The sequence below is a fragment of the Lissotriton helveticus genome, chromosome 1_1, assembly GCF_964261635.1.
Source record: "Lissotriton helveticus chromosome 1_1, aLisHel1.1, whole genome shotgun sequence".
Taxonomy (NCBI): domain Eukaryota; kingdom Metazoa; phylum Chordata; class Amphibia; order Caudata; family Salamandridae; genus Lissotriton; species Lissotriton helveticus.
The window spans coordinates 331,206,995-331,228,908 of NC_136057.1; the positions used below are offsets into that span (position 1 = coordinate 331,206,995).

The following is a 21,914-nucleotide window of genomic DNA, read 5'->3' on the forward strand; positions in this document are numbered from 1 at the left end:
CTGCAGATGGTGGGCGGAGCCCAGCGGGCCAGAGATGGGCACAGTCAGCCTATTCATTATTTTTACAACCTCTCCTCTGCAAAGAAATTGGCTAAAAGGTGAAAAGCTTCAGTAAAAACCATTCTGGCTTACTTTATGAGTCTCAGTAGAGCAAATTTTCTAACTGTTCTGCCTTTTGTCACTTCCCCTAGCAGAGTTCAAATTCTGGCGAGAATACACTCCTGTTTCTGGCACGAAAGCATGAGACTTTTTTCTTTTTTTTACAAAATGGCCCAAGTAGTACGTTTTTGATCAGCCTCATCACTATGTGTCCATCAACTGTGTTTTTTGGGTCATGTGCTGATGCCAGGATTAGAACCCATTTCTGCAGGTTACAAGGACAAAATTTGTATATTTGAAAATGGTAATAAAAACCTGGGTTCTGCAATGAAAAGAAGCCTATGGGTAGGTAACTTGCAACTTGTTCCCCCGTCCTACTTTACAACTATATAAATAGGTGCCTTCCAACAATAGGGAGAATGGATTTTTAGGAAGGAAAAATATGTAAAATGCTTACGTAATTGCTATGGGTAGGGTAAAAAGGGAAGGTCGAAAGAATGATCCGAAATGGATGTTAGTAAATGTATCTCCTGCTTACGAATAAAAGAACCATAAAAGCAGGAGGAGTGATGTTAAGCTTGATTTAATGATTTGCCAGATTCTAGAAATTATGCTCCTTTGGAACATCAAATAGTTAATTGCTGTTCTCATTAAAAATACTCATCATGATCGACCAGAGCACAAGTGGCTGCTATACGTCTCTGTTTCTTCCTCCCCGGCCCTCTTCACTGTTTCTCTCCCTCTCCGTGCCTCTATGTGCCTCTACCTCTCCGAGGCCGCTCCGCCCGAGACACAGAGATCATACCGGCGAGCAGTCACACTGAGGAGAAGAACCCGGGGGAGTGTGCAGGTACAGGCGTGAGTGCAGCAGCGTGTGACGGTTGGACGAAGTAATCAGAGCAGAGAAATAGCCTTCTCTGGGGGCAAGAAGTAAATCATTTAGACTGGGCTTTAAGTGGGATGAAAAAAACTGGGGGTCTCTCAAAAGGGCGTGGCCAATATAATTAAGGGCGTGGCTTAAAAACATGTAAACTAAAAGTCCGTGCTTAATAGTATAGTGTGTTTCCGGCCTATGTTTTGCTGTTTCTGTCATTACATCCAGATATATGATAAAATTAACATATCTGCAACACGTCAAGACTATTGACTTCAATAGTCGTTAGTTACATAAGATAAATAAGCAGCAACTATGGGTTGCATATAATATTGGAAAAGCTTTGACTTAAAGCCCTGGTGACACCAAGACAATGACCAAGACAATGTTGCTGCTCCTTAGTTTCAAAAAGAGAAGGGACATCTAGAGAGAAAATGACTCTCTTTAAAGGATTCCCTTCCCCTACAACGCTCATGCCGTAACTTCTCCACTAGTGAGCAGTGTGAGCACACACACATCAATGCTCAGCTATTGCCATTGTAAATGACAATGCCATTTATTTATATGTTTTCAAAACCAACACATAAATAAAAAAAATTGTCATTTACAATGCCAATAGCTCTAACTTTTGCAAAGGCGATACCGTTGCATTGTAAATGTGTGGGGGGCTCTGTGTGTGGGGGGGGTTCTCTGTGTGTGTGTGTGTGCGGGGCTCTCTCTATGTGTGAGGGGCTCTGTGTGTGGGGGGGCTCTCTGTGTGTGTGTGGGGCTCTGTGTGTGTGTGTGTGTGGCTCTGTGTGTGTGTGGGTGGGGGCTCTGTGTGTGTGTGTGTGTGGGGGGCTCTGTGTGTGTGTGGCTCTGTGTGTGTGTGTGTGTGGCTTTCTATTTGTGTGGCTCTGTGTCCGCGAATACTCTCTACTACTCTCTAATGCTCACCTATTGCCATTGTAAATGACAATACCATTTATTTATGTTTAAAAAAAAAAAAATAATGTCAAGAGCAATGCCAATAGCTCTACCTTTAATAATGCCGAGACCATTGCATTGTAAATGCTTGTTTCCTATCCTGTCTAGTCTGTGACTAAGGAAACATGCAGTGTCGGCTATGGCCAGATCCGGCCCAGGCGCTGCGCTGCCCAGGATTCTGTAATAAGTGTTACGTCCAGGCGCTGGGCCTCTAAAAAATCTGCGAACTCCTAAGCATGCTTCATCAGAAAACGTGCATTTATAAGGGTGGAGCGAACCTGTTTGGTATTAGTCACAACCTTTCCATCTGGTGTATGAAGGATTTTAACTTTCAAATTAAGAAGGCTCATATTACATTTTGGATAAGTAACTAACTTATCACAGTCCTCAGGAGATAGGGCCGGACCATTACATGTCCTGCCTGAATTAGGTTCTTGGAGCAAGTCTTTAGAATATTTGTAAACCCTATGTGGTTGAATGTAGAAACCGCTAGTGGGACCGGCACGAGGCATGGTCCAGAAACGGACGGGTGCAGACAAGCTTGCCTTTCAGAGGCGCCTTGTGCATAGGGGGCTCTGGAGTGGTGCCCCACTAGCATCTACAGAATAGGAAACTGCTCAGTGCAGTTCAGGCTACAGAAATGTAAGCAGACGAATTAACAGCTTTCACAATTCTTCTGTTTACTTTTTCAAGCCTGCAGTTCACACAGCTCAAAAGTGCGCATGTCATTGCACCCAGGGTAGGAGAGAGCAGTAGTCCAAATGGTCTGCGCATGTGAGGGGTGCTTTTAATTTCCGCTCCCGACTCACATTGACTAACCATTACGTATGCTGCGCATGTCCAGTGTAGTGCAGCATGTGTTAAGATAGCATCCTGCTCGGGCGGTGACGTGCTTTTTGACATAGTCGCCCCATGCATGGTCAAATGGCAGTTAACAGCCGAGTAAAGAAGGGTCGGCCCCCAGTCGCATCCAGCCTTCGGATTTGGCAGTCTGAAATCAGCTACATGGCTTTGGAAGGCCTGTAGAAGAAGCAGAGGAGCGAATTCATGAAGAATCTGGCCTGCAGTAAATTGACTGGAAAGGTGGAATTCAGGTTAGTTTCATTTCAGTTAATTTTAAGAGTTTTTCTAGTGAATGGCAGAGCGCATTAAAATTGTAAGAGGTCATTTTTTAAGTTGCTTTTCTTTTTCGTAATGTGTTGAAATGTTAGCATTCAGTGTTTGCAGTGACCCCACTTAACCTCCAATAGAGAGCTAATCATATTTAACTTTCTGTCTAAAAAGAGATTTTGTTTTTACTGTTTACTAGAGGTAAGTGAGCCACTGAAAGTCGAGTCAGGCTCAAGCCTGGCTCTGGCTCTGGCTCAGATAGAGGCCCTGTTAGGTTTCATGTGTAGCCTCTGGTTCCCTCCCTGCACACAAGCTGTGGTTTTATGGGAAGAACTGCTGACTATGGAACTGGGAACCAGGTTCAAGTCTCAGCGTCAGCTCAACATCATGTGATTCTGGGCAAATCACTTAATCTTACCATGCATATAATCCCTATTTTACAAACTGCAGAAGAATTCACTAAGAGGTAAAAACAAATCTTAACATATGGGAAGACAAATACATACCCATTTACAGGCTGATTTGTACAGAGTGAAACCAGAAAACCTGGATAAATCGTGGCTTCCCACCATAAATTGTGTCTTCTAATACAAATATTTTATTTCACCAAAACTCTTTTTACTTCATTATCGTGTATGAAAAAAATCACTTTTGAATATGTGTGTTCAGGCTACAAGATGTACAAAATTACCACTTTTAAAAGCTCAGTGCTACAATGTGCCCCATTAATATCAAAGCGTCAACATGTTCTAGAATTACACTTTTTTGAAGTTATAAGAGATTTTAATATATTTTACGTTGTTTGTTGTGTGTTTTACACTACATATATTTTCACAGCTTCGCTCATGTACCGGCTCGGAGATCCGAGCCAACTTTCCCTGTTAATTTTTTGTCTTATCCACATTGTACTATGTACCAACGCAGCGCTGAGAGGGATGTCGTCTGACTCATGCACAACACCTATTGTTATGTCATCAGACAGCTGAAGGGCAGAGTTGGTCCTGCTATACCTGACCTAGTGAAGTGAATGATTTAGGGCAAAATGGTACCATGATACACTTAGTGCAATCAAATGAAGCAGGTGAGTCCTTATATACGTAGAAAAGCCAAGGCATACTAGCACATCACAAGAATAGTCGAATTGCCTTGACCTGGTCAGACACGGTCGCTCCACCCACTCCTGGCCATCCTGTAGCGCTGCCACACTCTGGGCCCGATTCACAGAATGAACTAAAGACTCAGTCCTAAACTTACTACTATTTTGGTATTCACAGAATGCACTTACTACTTTTGGCAGTCACAGAATGAACTTACTACTTTTGGTATTCACAGAAGTTAGGATTTTGTCTTATGTTTGTCTTAAGACAAACTTAAGACAGACTTAAGACAGACTTAAGACAAAATTCTAACTTCTGTGAATACCAAAAGTAGTAAGTTCATTCTGTGAATGCCAAAAGTAGTAAGTGCATTCTGTGAATACCAAAATAGTAGTAAGTTTAGGATTGAGTCTTAAGTTCATTCTGTGAATCGGGATCTCTGAGCCTGACTGTACCCCCGATCTCGCCTCCTGTGGTATCGTATTGGCTGCTGATCGCTGCTAAAATAATTGGTGTGCCAGCCTGTGCAGCGCGTATTGCTGAAGATCACATTTGCTGCTGCTAAAATTGATTAATTTGTGTGCCAGACTGTGCTTCACGTTTCTGCTGCCTGAATTATTTTCTGTGCCCCGATCTCGCCCTGCATCACCTTGTTGTTGTTTGGTGCCATTTTTGTTGTCCCAGGCCGTCTCCCCTCCCCGCTCCCAGCCGCTGCTCCCCGCGGCCCCACCCCCGCTCCCTACAGCACCTAGTATCGATCCCCTCTCCACTCGCCACCCCGCTCCCGCCTCCCAGCTGCTCCTCCCTCGCTCCGCCCCCCTCCACTTTCCACTTATGTCAGATCAGCTGACGCGCAGCATCCACGCGCAGCGGTCTCGCCCTATGCGCGCCGGAGGCGCGCCAAAGGTAAGCCCGTCTACGCCCGTCCGCGCCTGGACCGCGCCCAGCGCCAGACCCCTTGGCCCCCGCAAAACCCACTCCACCCGCATAACATACGATTCCGCTACCCTCTCAGCACTCAACCCCGGTCGCCTCCCAATCTGCTACCAAGCCGCCCAAGGACACACCCATGGACCTTTAACCTGCCACTCCTGCAAGTTCGACTGCATCAAGACCCGCACCAAATCCACAGACTCCAAACAGAGCTCCGATACTAACCACCTGAAGTGCATCCTACTCAACACCCACTCGGTCCACAGACACGCCATTGAACTTTGGAACCTACTCGACACCACATCGCCGGATGTCGCCTTTCTTACGGAAACCTGGATGAACGCCTCATCAGCACCCGACATCGTCATAGCCATCCCGGCCGGCTACAAGATCATCCGAAAAGCCCGCATCAACCAAACAGGAGGAGGAATCGCCATCGTTCATAAGAACACCATCCGCATCACGACCAGTTCCGATGACAACCTCACACCCGCCGAACACCTACACTTCCAGATTCACACCGACCCTAAGACCACACTCAGAGGCACCGTCATCTATAGACCACCCGGACCCCGCACACATTTCAGCGAAGACATCACTGACTTCATCAGCCCTCACGCCCTCCCCTCCGAGGACGATATTCGGCTGGGAGACCTCAACTTCCACCTGGAAAAGAACAACGACAACAACTCCACCACCCTTCTGGACAATCTCGCCAATCTCGGACTCAAACTCGATGACACCCCCACCCACTCGGCCGGGCACACGCTCGACCCAATCTTCACCTCCAGCAAACACATCTCCTTTAATCACACCACAGCTCTCCATTGGACGGACCACAGCTGCGTCCACTTCAACTACAAAAAGACTACGACCCAATACCACCCACAACCAATTCCCCGGAGAAACTGGAATAAAATTACCACCACCCAGCTCCTCACATCGCTTCACCAAAACCCTCCTGCAAAATCATCGGACCCAAACCAAGCAGCCACCAACCTCACACAATGGATCACCCACAGCGCTGACGAATTAGCACCCCTGAAAAACCATCAAATCAAGCAAGGCAGCAAAAAAGCCCCCTGGTTTAATGATGACCTTAAGAAATCCAAGAAGACCTGTCGCACCCTCGAGAAAGCCTGGCGAAAAAACCCAACCACTGACAACCTGGCCACCTTCAAGAACGCCACCCGCAAACACCACCAACTGATCCGATCTACCAAGAAATCAGCATTCAAGGAGCGACTCGACAACAATGCCCACAACAGCAAAGAACTATTCAACATCGTCAAAGAGTTTACCAACCCCACCGCCGGCACCAACAACCTCACTCCATCCCAAGACCTCTGCGACTCTCTAGCCTCATTCTTCCACAACAAAATCGCTGACATACATAACAGCTCTGGAGACCAGCCCACCCCACCTACCTCCGAACCAAAACCCCATCCAACAACGTTTTCGCCTGGAACCCAATCACCACTGAAGTCATCATCCGCCTGATGAACACCATCCACTCAGGATCGCCAACCGACCCATGTCCCCACCACATTTTCAACAAAGCAGACTCCACTATCGCACCCCATCTTCGAGACGTCATCAACTGCTCCCTCAACTCTGCCACCTTCCCGGAAAGCTGGAAACACGCCGAACTCAGCGCCCTCTTGAAGAAACCTACAGCAGACCCCACTGAACTTAAGAACTACCGCCCCATTTCGCTCCTCCCATTCCCTGCCAAAGTCATTGAGAAAGCCGTCAACAATCAACTCGCCGCCTTCCTCGAATCCAACAAATCCCTCGACCCTTCACAATCCGGCTTCTGAGCCAAACACAGCACCGAGACCGCCCTCATTGCAGAAACAGACGACATTCGAACTCTACTGGACAACGGAGAAACTGCTGCCCTCATCCTACTCGACCTCTCCGCAGCCTTCGACACGGTCTGTCATAACACCCTCATACAATGCCTCAGCAACGTTGGAATACAAGGAAAAGCATTGGAATGGATAACCTCGTTCCTCGACAGAAGAACCCAGAGAGTCCGCCTTCCCCCTTTTAAATCAGAGGCCACCGAAGTCATCTGCGGCGTACCCCAAGGATCAGTTCCACCCTCTTCAACGTATACATGAGTCCCCTCGCACCCATTGTGTGCCAACACAACCTCAACATTATCTCCTACACAGACGACACTCAGCTGATCCTATCCCTCACCAAAGACCCAAACACCGCCAAAACCAACCTACATGAAGGGATGAAAGAAGTGGCCGAGTGGATGAAGAACAGCCGTTTAAAACTTAACTTGGACAAAACGGAAGTCCTCATCTTAGGGTCATCCCCCTCTGCCTGGGACGACTCATGGTGGCCACCGGCCCTGGGAACCGCACCCAAACCAACAGACCATGCACGTAACCTGGGCTTCATCCTGGACTCCTCCCTCTCGATGACCAGACAAGTCAACGCCGTCTCATCATCATGCTTCAACATCCTACGTATGCTCAACAAAATCTTCCATTGGATCCCCACCGAAACAAGAAAGACGATCACCCATGCACTGGTCACAAGCCGACTAGACTACGGAAACACCCTTTACGCCGGAACCACAGCCAAACTACAGAAAAAACTCCAACGCATCCAAAACACCTCAGCCAGACTCATCCTAGACATCCCCCGCCAAGCTCACATTTCCGGTCACCTAAAAGACCTCCACTGGCTCCCCATCAACAAGAGAATAAAGTTCTGCCTCCTCATCAACGCACACAAAGCCCTCTACGACCTAGGACCCGAATACCTCAACTCGCGCCTGTCCTTCTACATCCCCACCCGCCAACTTCGCTCGTCCAATCAAGCCCTAGCCGCCATTCCACGCATCCAAAGATCCAGCATGGGAGGAAGATCCTTCTCCCACTTAGCGGCCAAGACCTGGAATTCCCTCCCCATCCACCTCTGCCTCACACAGAACAACCTCACCTTCAGAAAACAACTAAAAACTTGGATATTTGATAAGTAATACTCCCTCAAGCGCCTTGAGACCCACTGGGTGAGTAGTGCGCTATACAAATGTAAACTTGACTTGACTTGAATATGTCATCAGTGTCCTTTCAAAACCTCTAGTTTTCTAGCTAATTAATGTGCCATTGGGATCCAAAGTGAACATTTTGTGCTCATGTTTTACAAAATATATTCAGCGAAGATCCTAGAAGTAGGTAGTGCTCTCTAGGTTTGTGTGCTTTTTATTCAATTTTGAAGAAGGTATTTACGGATCACTACTTTTAAAGTTAACAAGCCGCCACTGTTACTTTTGGATTTCTACCGGCGTGTCCGCTGGGCTTGGCGCCAATGAGATCTCCCGAAAAGTCATTATGGTCTGCTGCCCCAGACAGTGTTATGTGGAACCAAAGCCCTGCTTAAGTGTCCTTTAAGCACACTGCTTCAAAAGTAAAATACCATCCCACAGAAAACACGAGACAAATTGGGACTAAAGGCAAACTGGAGCACCCTGAACCGTACTTAGCTTGCACACGTTCAATCAGAACAGAACATTTGTAAAGCGCACTACTTACCCGTGAGGCCCTGAAGGCGGTGGGGGAAGGGGGTGGTGGTGGGGGAGGGGGGGGCGTTGAAGCTGCTACTGCAATAGCCAGGTCTTGAGGAGTCTTCTGAAGGTATGCAGGTCCTGGGTCTGCCGTAGGAGGATGGGGAGGGTCTTCCACTTTCGCATGCATATAACGGAGCTACGAAACAGCGCATTACTGGCTGCATCCTTTCTTGAGTCTGCACTTGGAGATGATGGCTGCACACTTCACTATCACACAGCATGTCGCCCTCACACACTGCACTCCTGTGCAGTGTGTGAGGCTGCACACGCCATTATCGCACTGCACAACTGCTCACCAAGCTAAATCATACACACACAAAAATAACATTAAACAGGTAGGCTAAATTTGATGAATTTCATAATGCTAGTTGACTCTCATTTGTACGCATCATTATTTTTTTTTTCGAGCAAAGATCAGCGTAAATAAACTTGTTATTGTAGTGTTAAATGCAAATAATATTGAACCTTTCCAATCGCTTATTGGTGTTTGAGTAAAACGTGAACCATTGCCAATAGTCTCATGGACATACATACGATTGTGTTGTTTGAGATAGGAAATGAAAATATTGGTAAGTACATACATGAATTAATAGATTACAATGGGAGTCAGCAGTCTCAGCAAGTATTCACTGGTAATGTTCATCTCTTTACCGTACACGCAACTAAATTCTATAAAGTGCTCGCTGTTTAATGAACTATGTTAAGAAATACCGGGCTAATTCATTTAATCTCTGCAATTGGGTTTTTCATCCTTTAGATCTCTTATATGTTCTTCAGTGGCCGATATTTAATCCTGCTGATGGGCGCATTCTCTATCTATACCGGGTTTATCTACAATGACTGCTTCTCCAAATCCCTTAACATCTTCGGTTCATCTTGGAACATCCATTCAATGTTTGCAAACGGCACTTGGACGTAAGTAGACATTGACCGGAAAAGGTCTTATTGTATTGCTCTGACATAATTAATAGATTGCTTTTAACTTTTCAAAAATAAGCTGGTTGTGGAAGTCATGTAAATTGGTCCTGGAGAAAATGTTACTCAGTTTTTTACCTATCACTGCTAATGATTTGTTCTGTTTCCAACATTCCATCTCCATTCTAGGTTATAGTTATCCATGCCAAAGAGTTCAGTGACTTCACCCCCGGTTTCTTTGCCTTTGTATATAAATTTAAGAAACACTCTTATTTGCTGGATAAGCACATTTGTTTACATTTGCAGTTTTTAGCTTGTTTAGAGTATCCTCGTGTAGATCATTTCTCACTGAAATCTTTGTATAGATGTTCTTCTGTTGTTTAATATCTGCGAGATACATTTTTGCTACTCTTTCTTCATGCCACTGTTTCTCTCTAGTTTTCTTCGTATGCAACCTTTACTTTTTGAAATGAGCTTGTTGCAGTGAGAATCAGTGGAGGATTTTCATGGACATTGTGCACTGTTTTTATATCAGGCTGCTCTTTTCTCTGCGAAAACGAGTGATAGTACCATATTTTTGCAGACTCTGCACATCACCTTCTGGGCTGTTTTTACAGCTTTCAGAACGCTTTGTGCATAGGGTGACCAGATCTTGCGACCCAAAAACCGGGACATTTCGCAAAAAGTGGAAGGACTACAATTTTAAATCAACGAAGTGGCCAAAAAAAAACAGCCATCATCAATATAAAAACGTAGAAGAGACACTAAGCAAAGACATAAAATGTAGTTTTTAAAACCAGTCTCATACCTGTTAATACAAGTGCTTACTTATAGCAGCTACTAACCAGCCCTGTTAGGAACAACACAAAAAGTGCCTGCCACTCGAAAACCCGGAACCAAATATGCCGGGAAACCTGGTGATAACCGAGACTGTCCCGGAAATCCGGGTCACTTGATCACCCTATGTGTACATTATACATAGGCTCGCCTCTCTATCTGGTGAAATGAAGGAATCAGTGCAGCTAAAGAAACAAGACCAGGCGTGCCCCCAACTATACCCTTTTGACCCTTGCCTCAGACACAATCTCAGGGGCAGATTTCAAGCTTTTTGGGCCACGTTTGCTTCACTTTTCCCATGTTAAAAGTGATGCAAAAGTGGCACAAGGGGCTTGTAAATAAGCCCCACAGTGTCCTTTGGATTTATTTGTCTGCTTATTCTGTCGTGCTCTTAACCTACAGGAGGGCACATTAGAACTCTTAAACGAGGATCTCAGCTGCAGCACAAGAATCCTCAACTCCTAGGGCTCAGCTCGGTTTAACCTGAAAATATTGAGGTGATACTGCTTACAAAAGAGTGCTATATCTTTTAGGTTTCTTAATATCTGGGCTATGGAATGGGAAGGCAATAATCTTGCTAACGAGTGGCACACAATGTGGAGCATATGAATTTAATAGAGAATAAGGCTTTGTAAAGGCTGATACAGCTTTGAACGGAAGTATTGTTCACGGTCCTGTGGATCGTAACCCCTCCTCGCGCCACAGACCAACATATATGAGAAAGGTAAAAGAGAGACAGATAAATGGGGTGAGGTTTTACACTCAAAGTCCGGTTACTGGAGGGATACTAAATTATGGAGTTACAATGTCAGGCCTCATGATATGCGTCGAGCTTTCCATGACTCAGCATGTAAGAAAATAATGCAGAAAGACTGTTAAACAGCTAGATATAATTTAGGCAGGGATCAGATCAATTGATTGGGAATATGTGATGAAATGCCATTGGGCTGTACCTAATATTTGGCACTTCATACAAGCTATTTGCTGAATTGTTAATAATCTTTACAATCATTTGGGGCCAGATGTAGGTGGCTTAATACCGGTCGGTAACGCCGAAATTTGGTACATTTCAGCATTACCGTCCGGGATTTAGCCATGTGCGATAGGTATTACAGAATGCCATCGGTAATAACGAATCTGTAAAAATAAGGGAAACCAGTTACCGATTCCTTATTTACCGATCGGCAGACACCGAAACACTAAAATACCGAATCGGTAAATAAGAAATCGGAAACAAATCGCTAATGTTATGTACCTAAAATCGGTAATACCGTAGTTCTCAAAAATCGGTATTTAAGAATCAGTAATTACCACTGACCAAGAGCAGATGGTAATCAGGTGCACTGCATAAAAACAGCCCCAAAATGCAACAGTGTGAACACAGTGGCAGCCCTCTACGTCATAGCAAGGCGGCTATGTTTGCGAGCAGCAGGACTGAGGGTTTGTAGACAGGAATAGCGTGTGTACAGACTGCGTGTCACACTATTCCAATTGACTGAGGCAGAAATACATGAGAGGTACAGGCTACACCCACAAACCATCCTAGACCTGAGACAAGACCTGCACCCATACCTGGAGCATCAGACACCAAGGGCGCATGCCATACCAACACATGTGCAGGTGCTCTGTAGCCTGCGCCTACTCGCATCAGGAAGTTACCAGGGTGTGATAGCTGCGGCAGGTGGTGTGTCACAGAGTTGCTTGTCCCGTTTCTTCTACTCCTTTTTGGATGCCATGATGCAGAGAATGCATCACTTCCTACGCTTCCCCAGCACACAGGTGGAACTGCAGAAGACAAAGCTGGATTTCTACCAAAAGGCACAGTTCCCACATGTAATAGGGTGCATTGATGGGACCCACATACCAATCTGCCCACCTGCAGCTACAGAATACATATACCGCAACCACAAATTCATGCATTCCATCAACGTGCAGGTGATATGTGATGCAGACTACATCATTACTGACATTGTGGCCAAATTTCCAGGGAGTACCCATGACTCCTACATATTCAGGAACAGTGGGATCTACACACGTCTGGCTGCTGGTGAATTCAGAGAAGGATATCTGCTAGGTAAATCAATGTGACACACCCTGATGTATACCTTGGATGAATGTATTGGTGACTTAAATGAATGGCACTTTCTTTCCCATTTAGGTGAGAGCGCATATGCGGTGCGGTCATTTATCCTAACTCCATACCTCAACCCATCCACCCCAAGTGAGAGGAGATACAAAGTGGCACATAAAAGCACGTGCAATGTTGTGGAATGCACCTTTGGACTACTAAAAACCTAGTTCCGTTGCCTCCACAAAAGTGGAGGTGCACGTCAGTACCGCCCCATCATCTGCTGTAAAATAATAGCAACATGTGCAATGCTGCATAACCTTGCCACAAAGAAAGGAACAACAGTGGAACTAACTGACTCTGATGACGAGAGTGAGGACTGTCCACAGCCAGAGCACAGCACAGCAGGTGTGGCAGCAGCACCGGATGGGAGACACAGACGGGCTGAGATAACACGCAACTATTTCTGAGTGAGTAAGGAGATATAGCCAGTTACTGTATTTGAGTGATGGTGTTTAATGATCATAGCACACCACCAAGATCAAAAGCAGTGTCCAAACAAACATGGGTTACTTCACCCATTTGAGTACAACCATATCATTGCTGGCTCTACTTCTTGTGCCCACGCGCTGCACTGCCACATTTCTTTGCCCGACTGCTAGTCTGTCCAGAGCCAGCGCTGTGGTGTTCGCTGCGCCTCCTGGACTCTGTGGGAGGGGGCGTGATGCTACTATGGCTAGTAGCCTCCTCACTTTTACCCCCATCACCTGTAGTGGCCACCTTGTCTGTTTGGAGCACTTCAAGTGCAGTGGTCACTGTGACCAGCCCCCTAGCCACATCACGACTGCAGTGTACCATCTCCTCCTGCAGGGCCACCGAGCATCTGCACATGAGAGAGGTTGCAGTGGACAGGCAGTTCACCACCTTGGTGTAATTATCCTGTTTCTGCCTCTCCCTGCACCTAGACAGACGGTCCTCGTCTAACTTGCTGCACAGCAGCCTCACAGCCTCGGCCACGTCACTCATGCCCTCAGCCATGGTGGTGTTCATGGCACTGATGCCCTGCAGTGTATGTGGGCATTCATGTGTGCCATCTCCCACTGCACTGACCTGATTGCTCTCCCTTGCAGGCGCTGGACCTTCAGCATGTTACCTTCAAGCCCAGCAAACACACTGTCATCTTCGCCCTGGAAGTGAGGACTGGCTGCCCTTGCCCTGGGGCATCTGGAAGATGTGTGGGCGCGCTCTGTGGGGGATTGTGATCCTCCACTGTTGGCATCCTCAGCCACTGTAGACTGTTGTCTCCTTGTGCTGTCCTCCTCGGACACCTCCATCTGCTGGAGGGTGGCCACTGCATGCCTCCTGCCTGTGGGTGGTGGTGGCGTTGATTGTGGCGGTGGTAATGGTGATGTTGGTGCGGGTAGCGTTGATTATAGCTGTGGTGATGGTGGTGGTGGTGGCATTGATGGTGGCGGTGGTGGTGGTGGGTTGGTGTGCCCTGGAGGTGACTGGTCCTCCTCCTCATGTCTACTCTATGGCATGGGTGCCTTTCCTCTGCTCCCCTCTGCTGCCCTGTGAGATGGCTCGCCTGTGAAGACAGAATGTAGATATGCTCACTGATCTGGCAGCTTTTACATTGTAATAAATGTAATGCCTGCCAATCACACTGACTGTCCTCTGCTTGCTAATTGCTCATTGGTGTCACATGCCTTTGGGTTTGCTGGACTGACTGTTCTGACATGTGTTACTTCTGACTACATCTCCCATAATGCATTGCAGGTTATGAGTAAAACATGTACTGAAGTGGGAGTCCCTATGCCTCTCTGGGGATTGGGGGTAAGGAGGGGGGTGCACAGCATGCTGTGAATGCATCTTACCTTGTTTGTTGGCAGCTTTGGCTGAGCTGCCTGCATCGCCAACCCCACTCACACTCTCCGGCTGGAGGGTGGACTCAACCAGGAGATCCAGAGCAGTTGGTGTAGGTGGTGTGTTTCTCCCTCCACCAGTTTTGCTGGCCTGCTTCTGCCTCTCTGCCATCCTCGCCTTAGGAGTCTTCCTCAAATCATACCATCTTTTTTTAGATCCTCAATGGAGCGCTGGGTGACTCCGATGGCATTGATTTTATCCTGTATTGCAAGCCAGATCTGCCTTATTTGAGACTCTGGCACGTGCAGGGACTGCTTTCCAAACAATGTATCCTGGTCCTTGGTGACATCGTCAATGAGGACCTCCAGCTCACTCTCGCTGAATTTTTGTTTCCTTTTCCTTTCACCTCCCTCCTTCTCCCTCTCCTGGTTTGCCATTTTGCTAGGGTTTTATTGCAAAATAAAGCTGTGTTGCTCCCGGCTTCTCTGCTCTGCTCCCTGCCTCACAGTCAGCTCCAGGTTCAGTGCAGCTGCTTGGGTGGGCCACTTCCTGTTTGGGAGGTAATGGGGATGCACAGGATTGGCTGTTTGCACAATTACCAATTTTTTTTAATTACCAAATTGGTATTTACAGAATTAGTATTGGGATTCGGTATTAATGATTCGTTAGTGGGGATTCAGTTTTATTTTTTTACCGATCCATTCCGAATCGCTATTTTTTGGAGATTTATACCGATTCGGTAATTTTTACCGATTCATTACGTACATCGGAAATACCAAGTCCTTAATAACAAATCGGTAAAATTTGCTATTAAGGACTCGGTATTACCTACATCTGGCCCTTGTACTCATGAGTAGAATAACAGTATATAATAAATAATGATGTGGCGTCTGTGAGTGTTAACACAAACTGCCATAATACTAGCGTGACTGTCACCTTTCCTATATAGATTCTAAAATATTGCTTATTCAGAAAAAGGATGGGAAAACGTAGAACCCAGTATTGAAATATCCGCAACTCATGCTTTATGCCATCCTCTTTATTCTCCATTAACCTAATTACTTTGAAAATTAATTAGTGGGGGGCAGAGGATGTTATCCTCTCACCAGCTGTTCTTCACCTTTCATAAATGTGTTCATTTCCCAGTCTTTGGTGGGATCATCTTCTAAAAATAGCAACTTAGGGCTCAACAATCCCATCAAATGCAAAGCTGTACTCTCCTATCTTTAGTGTAGTCAAAACCTCTCTTCTGGGGGTGGTGGGCATTCTGTTGTCCCACTCATTCCGTGGGACTATAGAGGGGAAAGTGGCTCTAATACGGGGTAGACCATTAGCATACTGCATACATATAGGCAGGCACACCTTTATCATTGCATCCATACACGTCCCGAATGACAACCAAGAACCATTTGCGAAGCAGGCCCTATTGAATATTCTAGACTCCTCTGATCAGTCAGCCTTGATAGGAGGGGAACTGAACCCTGTACTGAATAATGAGTGGGACCGGTCTGTCCAGCGTGATGGTCAGACTAGGGCCTTCTCCTGTGGGGGTGTCCATGGACTACAGGATAGGGAACTGAGCAACATGTGGAGGGCGGCCCACCCACAGACCCAGCAATACAATTTCTACTCCGCAGCACACAAAACCTTTGCCAGGATTTATTCATTTCTAGGGACACCAACCCTACAGGCTTGGATCGCGGGGTTAAAATTGCCCATCTCATCCTCAGTTGTCTTAGTTGCTACAGCAGTCCCACTGCAGTAATCCAGGTTAAATACCTATCATCCCCTCTTCTGATCCACCGAGGGACACGCTAGGGATGCCCACTATCATGTCCCCTATTATTTGCTCTCTACATGGAGGCAATGGCACTAACTCCCAGATCGCTGGAGTGAAGTTCGTGGGGGCGATATGGTACCATAATCTTATATGCAAATCATGGTGTAATCGCGCTCGATGATTCGCAAAACTACCTTCCATGCCTTTTGGAGGAACTGGACCGGTTCAGGAAGGCAGTAGGCTTCAGCATGAAGCTACAGAAATCTCAAGCCCGCAATCTCTCGGTGCCAACCCCTCTGCAGTAACAGTTGGCGACCAGCTACCCATTGGTGTGGGCAACAACATCAATCTCGTATCTGGGGACATGGATCGCCCCCACACTTTGGGATACAGCATGTTCTAACTATAGTGCTCTTCTCTGGCAAATCAGAGCAGACCTCACCCAATGGAGACACTATAGCCTCTCAAGGCTCAGACACATAGCCACCTTAATAATTACTATACTTCCTTTACCTCTGTTCTTGTGCGAAACTCTCTCAGTAGAGCTGCTGGCAGAAATGCTCACAACCATGCAGGTGGAGCTAAATTGCTTTGTCTGGGGAAACAAAGCCCACAAATGCACCTCGATTTGATCTATCGCCCTCCAGGAAAGGGAGGCCTGTGGGTCCCTAGTCTTGTACACTACTATTGAGCAGCCCAGCTTTGCTTCCTGGTGGAGGGGAGTTGCTCAGAAACTGAGAAGCACTGGTGCTCCATGGACCGGGCAGTGGCCAGGGACTACTTATGGACGATACCCTGGCTACAACAAAAGAAAAGGGCATGGGGGCTCAACTTCAACAATCACCAAGGCAACCTTCACGGTATGGGAGAATGTGCCTATACAACAAGGCTTTACTTCCTCTTCCCCTTGCCGCTCATGCTTATTACGTGTAACCCAGACTTTACCCCTGGTCTCCAGCTCACAGTGTCTGGGCTTGGCAACAGTCTAGCTGAAGGTCCATTGGGCACTTCTTTGACACAAACAGTCCATTTCCTATTGAGCATGTATGGCATCCCTGAGGCGTAGCATCATCATTATCTGGAGATCCGACTTTGGGGAATTCACCAAGGGCTATGGGATGAAGCTGGGAGATCACTGACGAATTTGAGAACTCAAACATATGAACAGACGCATATTTAATGAGTTCTATGACCGCCTTAACCACTGCTCAGCACAGGAGAAATCAGCGGGAAAGAAATGCTGGGAGCATGAGCTCCAACGCTCACTCATGCAGAAGGAGTGGGAAGACACACATTACTGTGTCTACCACACAGCTATTAACACCTCAGGTGTGAAAAATTCTACGAAGATTGTGACATATTGAAATCTCACACCAGTAGGACTACACAGAGGCAACCCAACCAGCACTGAGTATTGTTGGAATGAATGCGGAGCACCGGGCACTCTGCTTCCATTGCTATGGGCTTGCCCAAAACTGACAACATATTTGGACACAGTCTTAACGGGTATAGAGATATGGTGAAGATGACCCTCTCCCGACCTATGAATCAGACACGTACCGTGAAATATGGGTTCCATTCAAAGATTGACTTGCCCCAAATACTTTAGATTGTTGTGCCTGACAGCCAAAACTCAATAACAGCCCGGCACTAGCAAATGCAGGTGGATTTTTGGACATGGCTGGGGATTCACTGGGACTAACATGGGGTGAGTAGGAGGGAGGGGGGAGATGGGGGGTTTTGAGGGTAAGCTTGTTTTCATTATTTACTGATGCAATGTGATCTGGACGGACATGTGGCTGATGGTGTATTGTTTGTCATTCTCCTTTGTAAACTCAATAAAATTGATTTGAACCATAAAAACAGCCACCTTTACTGTACCTCAAGAGTATGTGTTTGAAGGACAGCGGGCTGATCATAGAGAACGTCATGTGTTTGCTGGGACGTGTCAATGTATTTAGCACAAAAGTAACTGGATTAAAGGAATTCTTAATGTACCTGACCATGTAAAACCTTAGATCAGGTCCTTTGTTTCCTTCATATCATATGGAAATATACCATGTTATCCAACAACCATCTGTAAGTGGCCTTTGTTGATCTGAGGGCCCTGTTCGATCTGGTCCCAAGAAGTAGCCTTTGGGACATTCTTGGTGATTTGGGAGTTCTTTCGGACATTTTCAACATCCTCATAAGACTCCACCAGGGCAACTTTGTGAGGGTACGATGGTGTCCTGAGGGAGAGCTGACAGATCCTATCCCAATTAACAGGGGAGTGCACCAGAGGTGTGTACTGAAACCTACCTTATTTTCTTTATTCATCAACGGGATTGTTGACCATCTTGATGTAGCGAGGGCAGACATCCTGAAGTTGAGCCAAACGCCTCCTAAATAAGTTTGAGGACTTTTACACGTCAAGACATTTGGATATCAGCTCGCAGAAGACCACGCTCATGGCCTTTAGACCCAATTAACAATTGTCCTTTAGACCCAATAAAAATTCAAGGTGCCAGCTTACTCATGGCCCGACCCCCTTGCAGTCAGTCTTAACCTTTGACTACCTAGGGGTTAGGATCACTATCTCCCTTCCTTAAAAGCAGGCTGATTATTGCTCATTCGTCAGCTGGCATTTTAAAAATGCATAAAACTTCTCTGATTCAGGTGACCACCCCAGCTCTGACGGATTATAGAGCTAAACGCAAACAGCAGTGCATTATGGCGCTGAGCTATATTTTCATTCAAATACCAACTCAGTAAAATTAAAAAAGCTTACGTTCCTTAAGTCCACTGCCCCAATTCCTATTGTCTTCGGTACTGCCCATAAAGGCAATACCTATCTTGATGCCTTGAGACCACTTCTTTATTTGATTGGTCCAATCAAGAATTGGGCTTGTAAAGAAAGGGTTCTGTCATCTTAAGGATAGGTTTTCAAAACTGGCTTGGAGATCCTTTTAAATCCCTCCAATATATATCACCTCTAATTCTAAGACTATCTTACTGGAACTTCATAGTGGACAAGTGGCACCACTCATCCAACACTGGCTCTTTGTCACTCCTATTCCTGTCCTGTAAACCTATCCCACATTTTGAGGGTTACCTCTACGAGATTACTTCCCCAATGTCGAAAAGCCTATATACCAAATTCTGTTTTGACATTTGGCCTTTGGGGGCCTTTACTTAACTGGTGGCAGGATCGCTCCATGACACCTGTTTGAAAGAGATGTGGCTTCCACAAGATGGCCACCGGATAGGAGTTTCGAGACGTAGCTCCTGGGTCATTGGGATCTCAAAGGAAAAAAATCCAATATTAACCCTGGCCACCGTCTCCTACATTACAGAGAAGAAAACACTAGATTCAAAGCTCACTGGCTGAATTTATTTGTGATAGATGGCCTTTCCCATCGCAATGACTGGGTCACACCGTCACCACCTGGGCTGAAGCGAAGGGCTGAATCAAAGACCTGCAGAGTGGGCTGAAGTACTACCACAGCAGTCTGGCTGGAAAGCTGCTCCCGGATCGAGTGACTGAACCGGGTGATTGAAACCCCTGCGCATGCGGAGCCCGGCAACCCGGAGGCCCCTGATAACGGATGTGAGGATTACCTCGTTACCCATCGAGAGCACTCCCGTGAGAAAGAGCGGGTGAGTGCTTCCTCTCTCCCCGTGTCCCCGCGGCCCATCATGATGTCCAGAAAATATTTTTATATTTTGTAATTTATCGCCCGTGGTGGCCGGTAATTAGATTCCACTTTGTATCACATGGGAAGCCCTGCACTTCTGGATGAAATGCTAGAAAGACAAGCAAAAGAGAGGGCTGTTCCACCTTATCATGCACACCGCCTCTCTCTCCCTAACGGAACTTCGCCTCTGGCAAATCACTAACAGGGTACTGTTAAGAAGGCACCGTACACATGTTTGAGTAGTGGATTTACTTTATTCCTAAGTACATGAACAATACATCAGCATGACCGGAAGGAGCCGCTTCAGCTGAAGGTAAGGGCGAGAATAACTGTCAACTGTCATCAGTGAGAATATCAGCTGACATTCTAGAATGCCAGCTGATGTCATAGCAATACCAGTGTGAGGGTAGGGGACGTGCGCGGAGAGGGACAGGAGCATGGGAGGGACAAGCTAAAGGAGAAGAGCGTAATACAGTACAACACAACACATCTCCTCCCCGAAGGGGAAAATAAATAAATAAATATGCAAACACAGGGAATAGTTTAAGAGTCCTAAATGACAATAAGTCCTATTCGCAAACAAAGTCTTTGTACTTGCTAGGTTTAACAACAGTGCATCCAAATCTACTTCTACTACTTTCTTCGATCACAGGATCATCCACATGATCTTGTTCTTCCTCAGACTGGCCTGTACTCCCAGCACTAGGTGAATCTACAGAATCCCTACTGCTGATATCTCGGTTTTCACCTAATGATTCAATTAGATCCTGTTTGGGGAAGTCGTCGGCATCTGTAGTTTGGGTTAACCCAGGTGTTCTGATCTCTTCTCCCTCTATCCTAGACTCGTCGTCAAACAACCAGTCAAAGTTAACCTGCTTATCATCAACCACCCATACGTCCTTCTGTGCTTGAGTGTCAGCGCCTTGGTCGTGGACACTCTCTCTCCTACCAACGTCCTTACTCTCACATGCAGAAAGTGCAGAAGCATTCCACACTTTGCCATCCCTGAGGAGGGCAGAATTACAAAATACTTTTTCTACCACTAACAGTTCTGAGAATCTCTTCTGTCCTTTTTCAATGAGTCCACATCTTTTCACTCTCACTGTATCGCCCTCTTTGAGACAAAGTGGTTTACACCCATGTTTGGTATCAAATCGCCTCTTGCATGCGTTGTGTGCCTTCTGTACATTCCTCCTAACCAACTCCGCAGACCACTATGCTTTCCTTGCTGTCTTAAGCCAACTCACATTATCTTTATATAAGGGCATCCTGCCTCCGATCAGTTCAAATGGACTGAAGCATGTGCTCTCCCCTGGTGTTATTCTGTATGCCCAAATCATTTTCATCTTCCAACATAACCCATTGTTGTTGGCTAGTTGTATAGTGCCTTTAATAACCCTGTTAAATCTTTCCACAGCTATGTTTCCTACCAGATGATACACAGAAGTGGTCTTGTGTGTTATACCATTTCTTTCTAGGAAATTTCTGAAATTCACAGAGGTGAACTGGCTACCATTGTCACTGACTATGGTTTTGGGCACCCCTTCCCTCGTGAAAACATTATCAAGGAATATGATAATGTTATTAGTTATCTTAGTTCCTCCTTGGTCTATGGCACAGGTGCTTCCCTAATGGCATTTAGTAACTCCTTCTTAGGTTTTATGCCCTCTGGCGTGATTTCATGTCCCAAATACGTGACTTTCTTCTATGCGAACCTTAATTTAGCAAACTCTGCAGTCAAACCACATTTTTGTAAGGTATTAAGTAATTTTGTTAACCTTTGTTCATGGTCCGTTTGTTTTTTCCCATTACTAGAATGTCATCTTGAAAGATGAGCTCATTTTTGACATCTTTTAAAATCTCATGCATAAGTCTTTGTAACAAAGCCACTGCTGATGCCAGCCCAAAAGGTACTCTCTTGAACCTATAACACCCGAATGGCGATATGAAAGTGGTGCTGCACCTGTTGTCTGGGTGTAGAGGAACCTGGTGGTAAGCTGCAGTCAAGTCAGCAGTTGAGAACACCTTCATGTCTTTTGTGAGGGAAAGCATTTCATTTATTTTAGGTAGAGGATACTGGTTTAGCAGAATACTTTTGTT

At 46.1% G+C, this 21,914-nt stretch overlaps 1 protein-coding gene across 14 annotated transcripts in view; it reads left to right on the forward strand.

The window, feature by feature from the left end:
* LOC144804990 (V-type proton ATPase 116 kDa subunit a 4-like) overlaps positions 1-21,914 on the forward strand; it is a 6,844,636-nt gene that overhangs the window by 2,666,128 nt on the left and 4,156,594 nt on the right. For all 14 annotated transcript variants that reach the window (XM_078671938.1, XM_078672103.1, XM_078672267.1 and 11 more), the window contains one exon: positions 9,429-9,586. In XM_078671938.1, the coding sequence (XP_078528064.1) occupies positions 9,429-9,586 (158 nt within the window). The remainder of the gene's footprint in view (positions 1-9,428; positions 9,587-21,914) is intronic.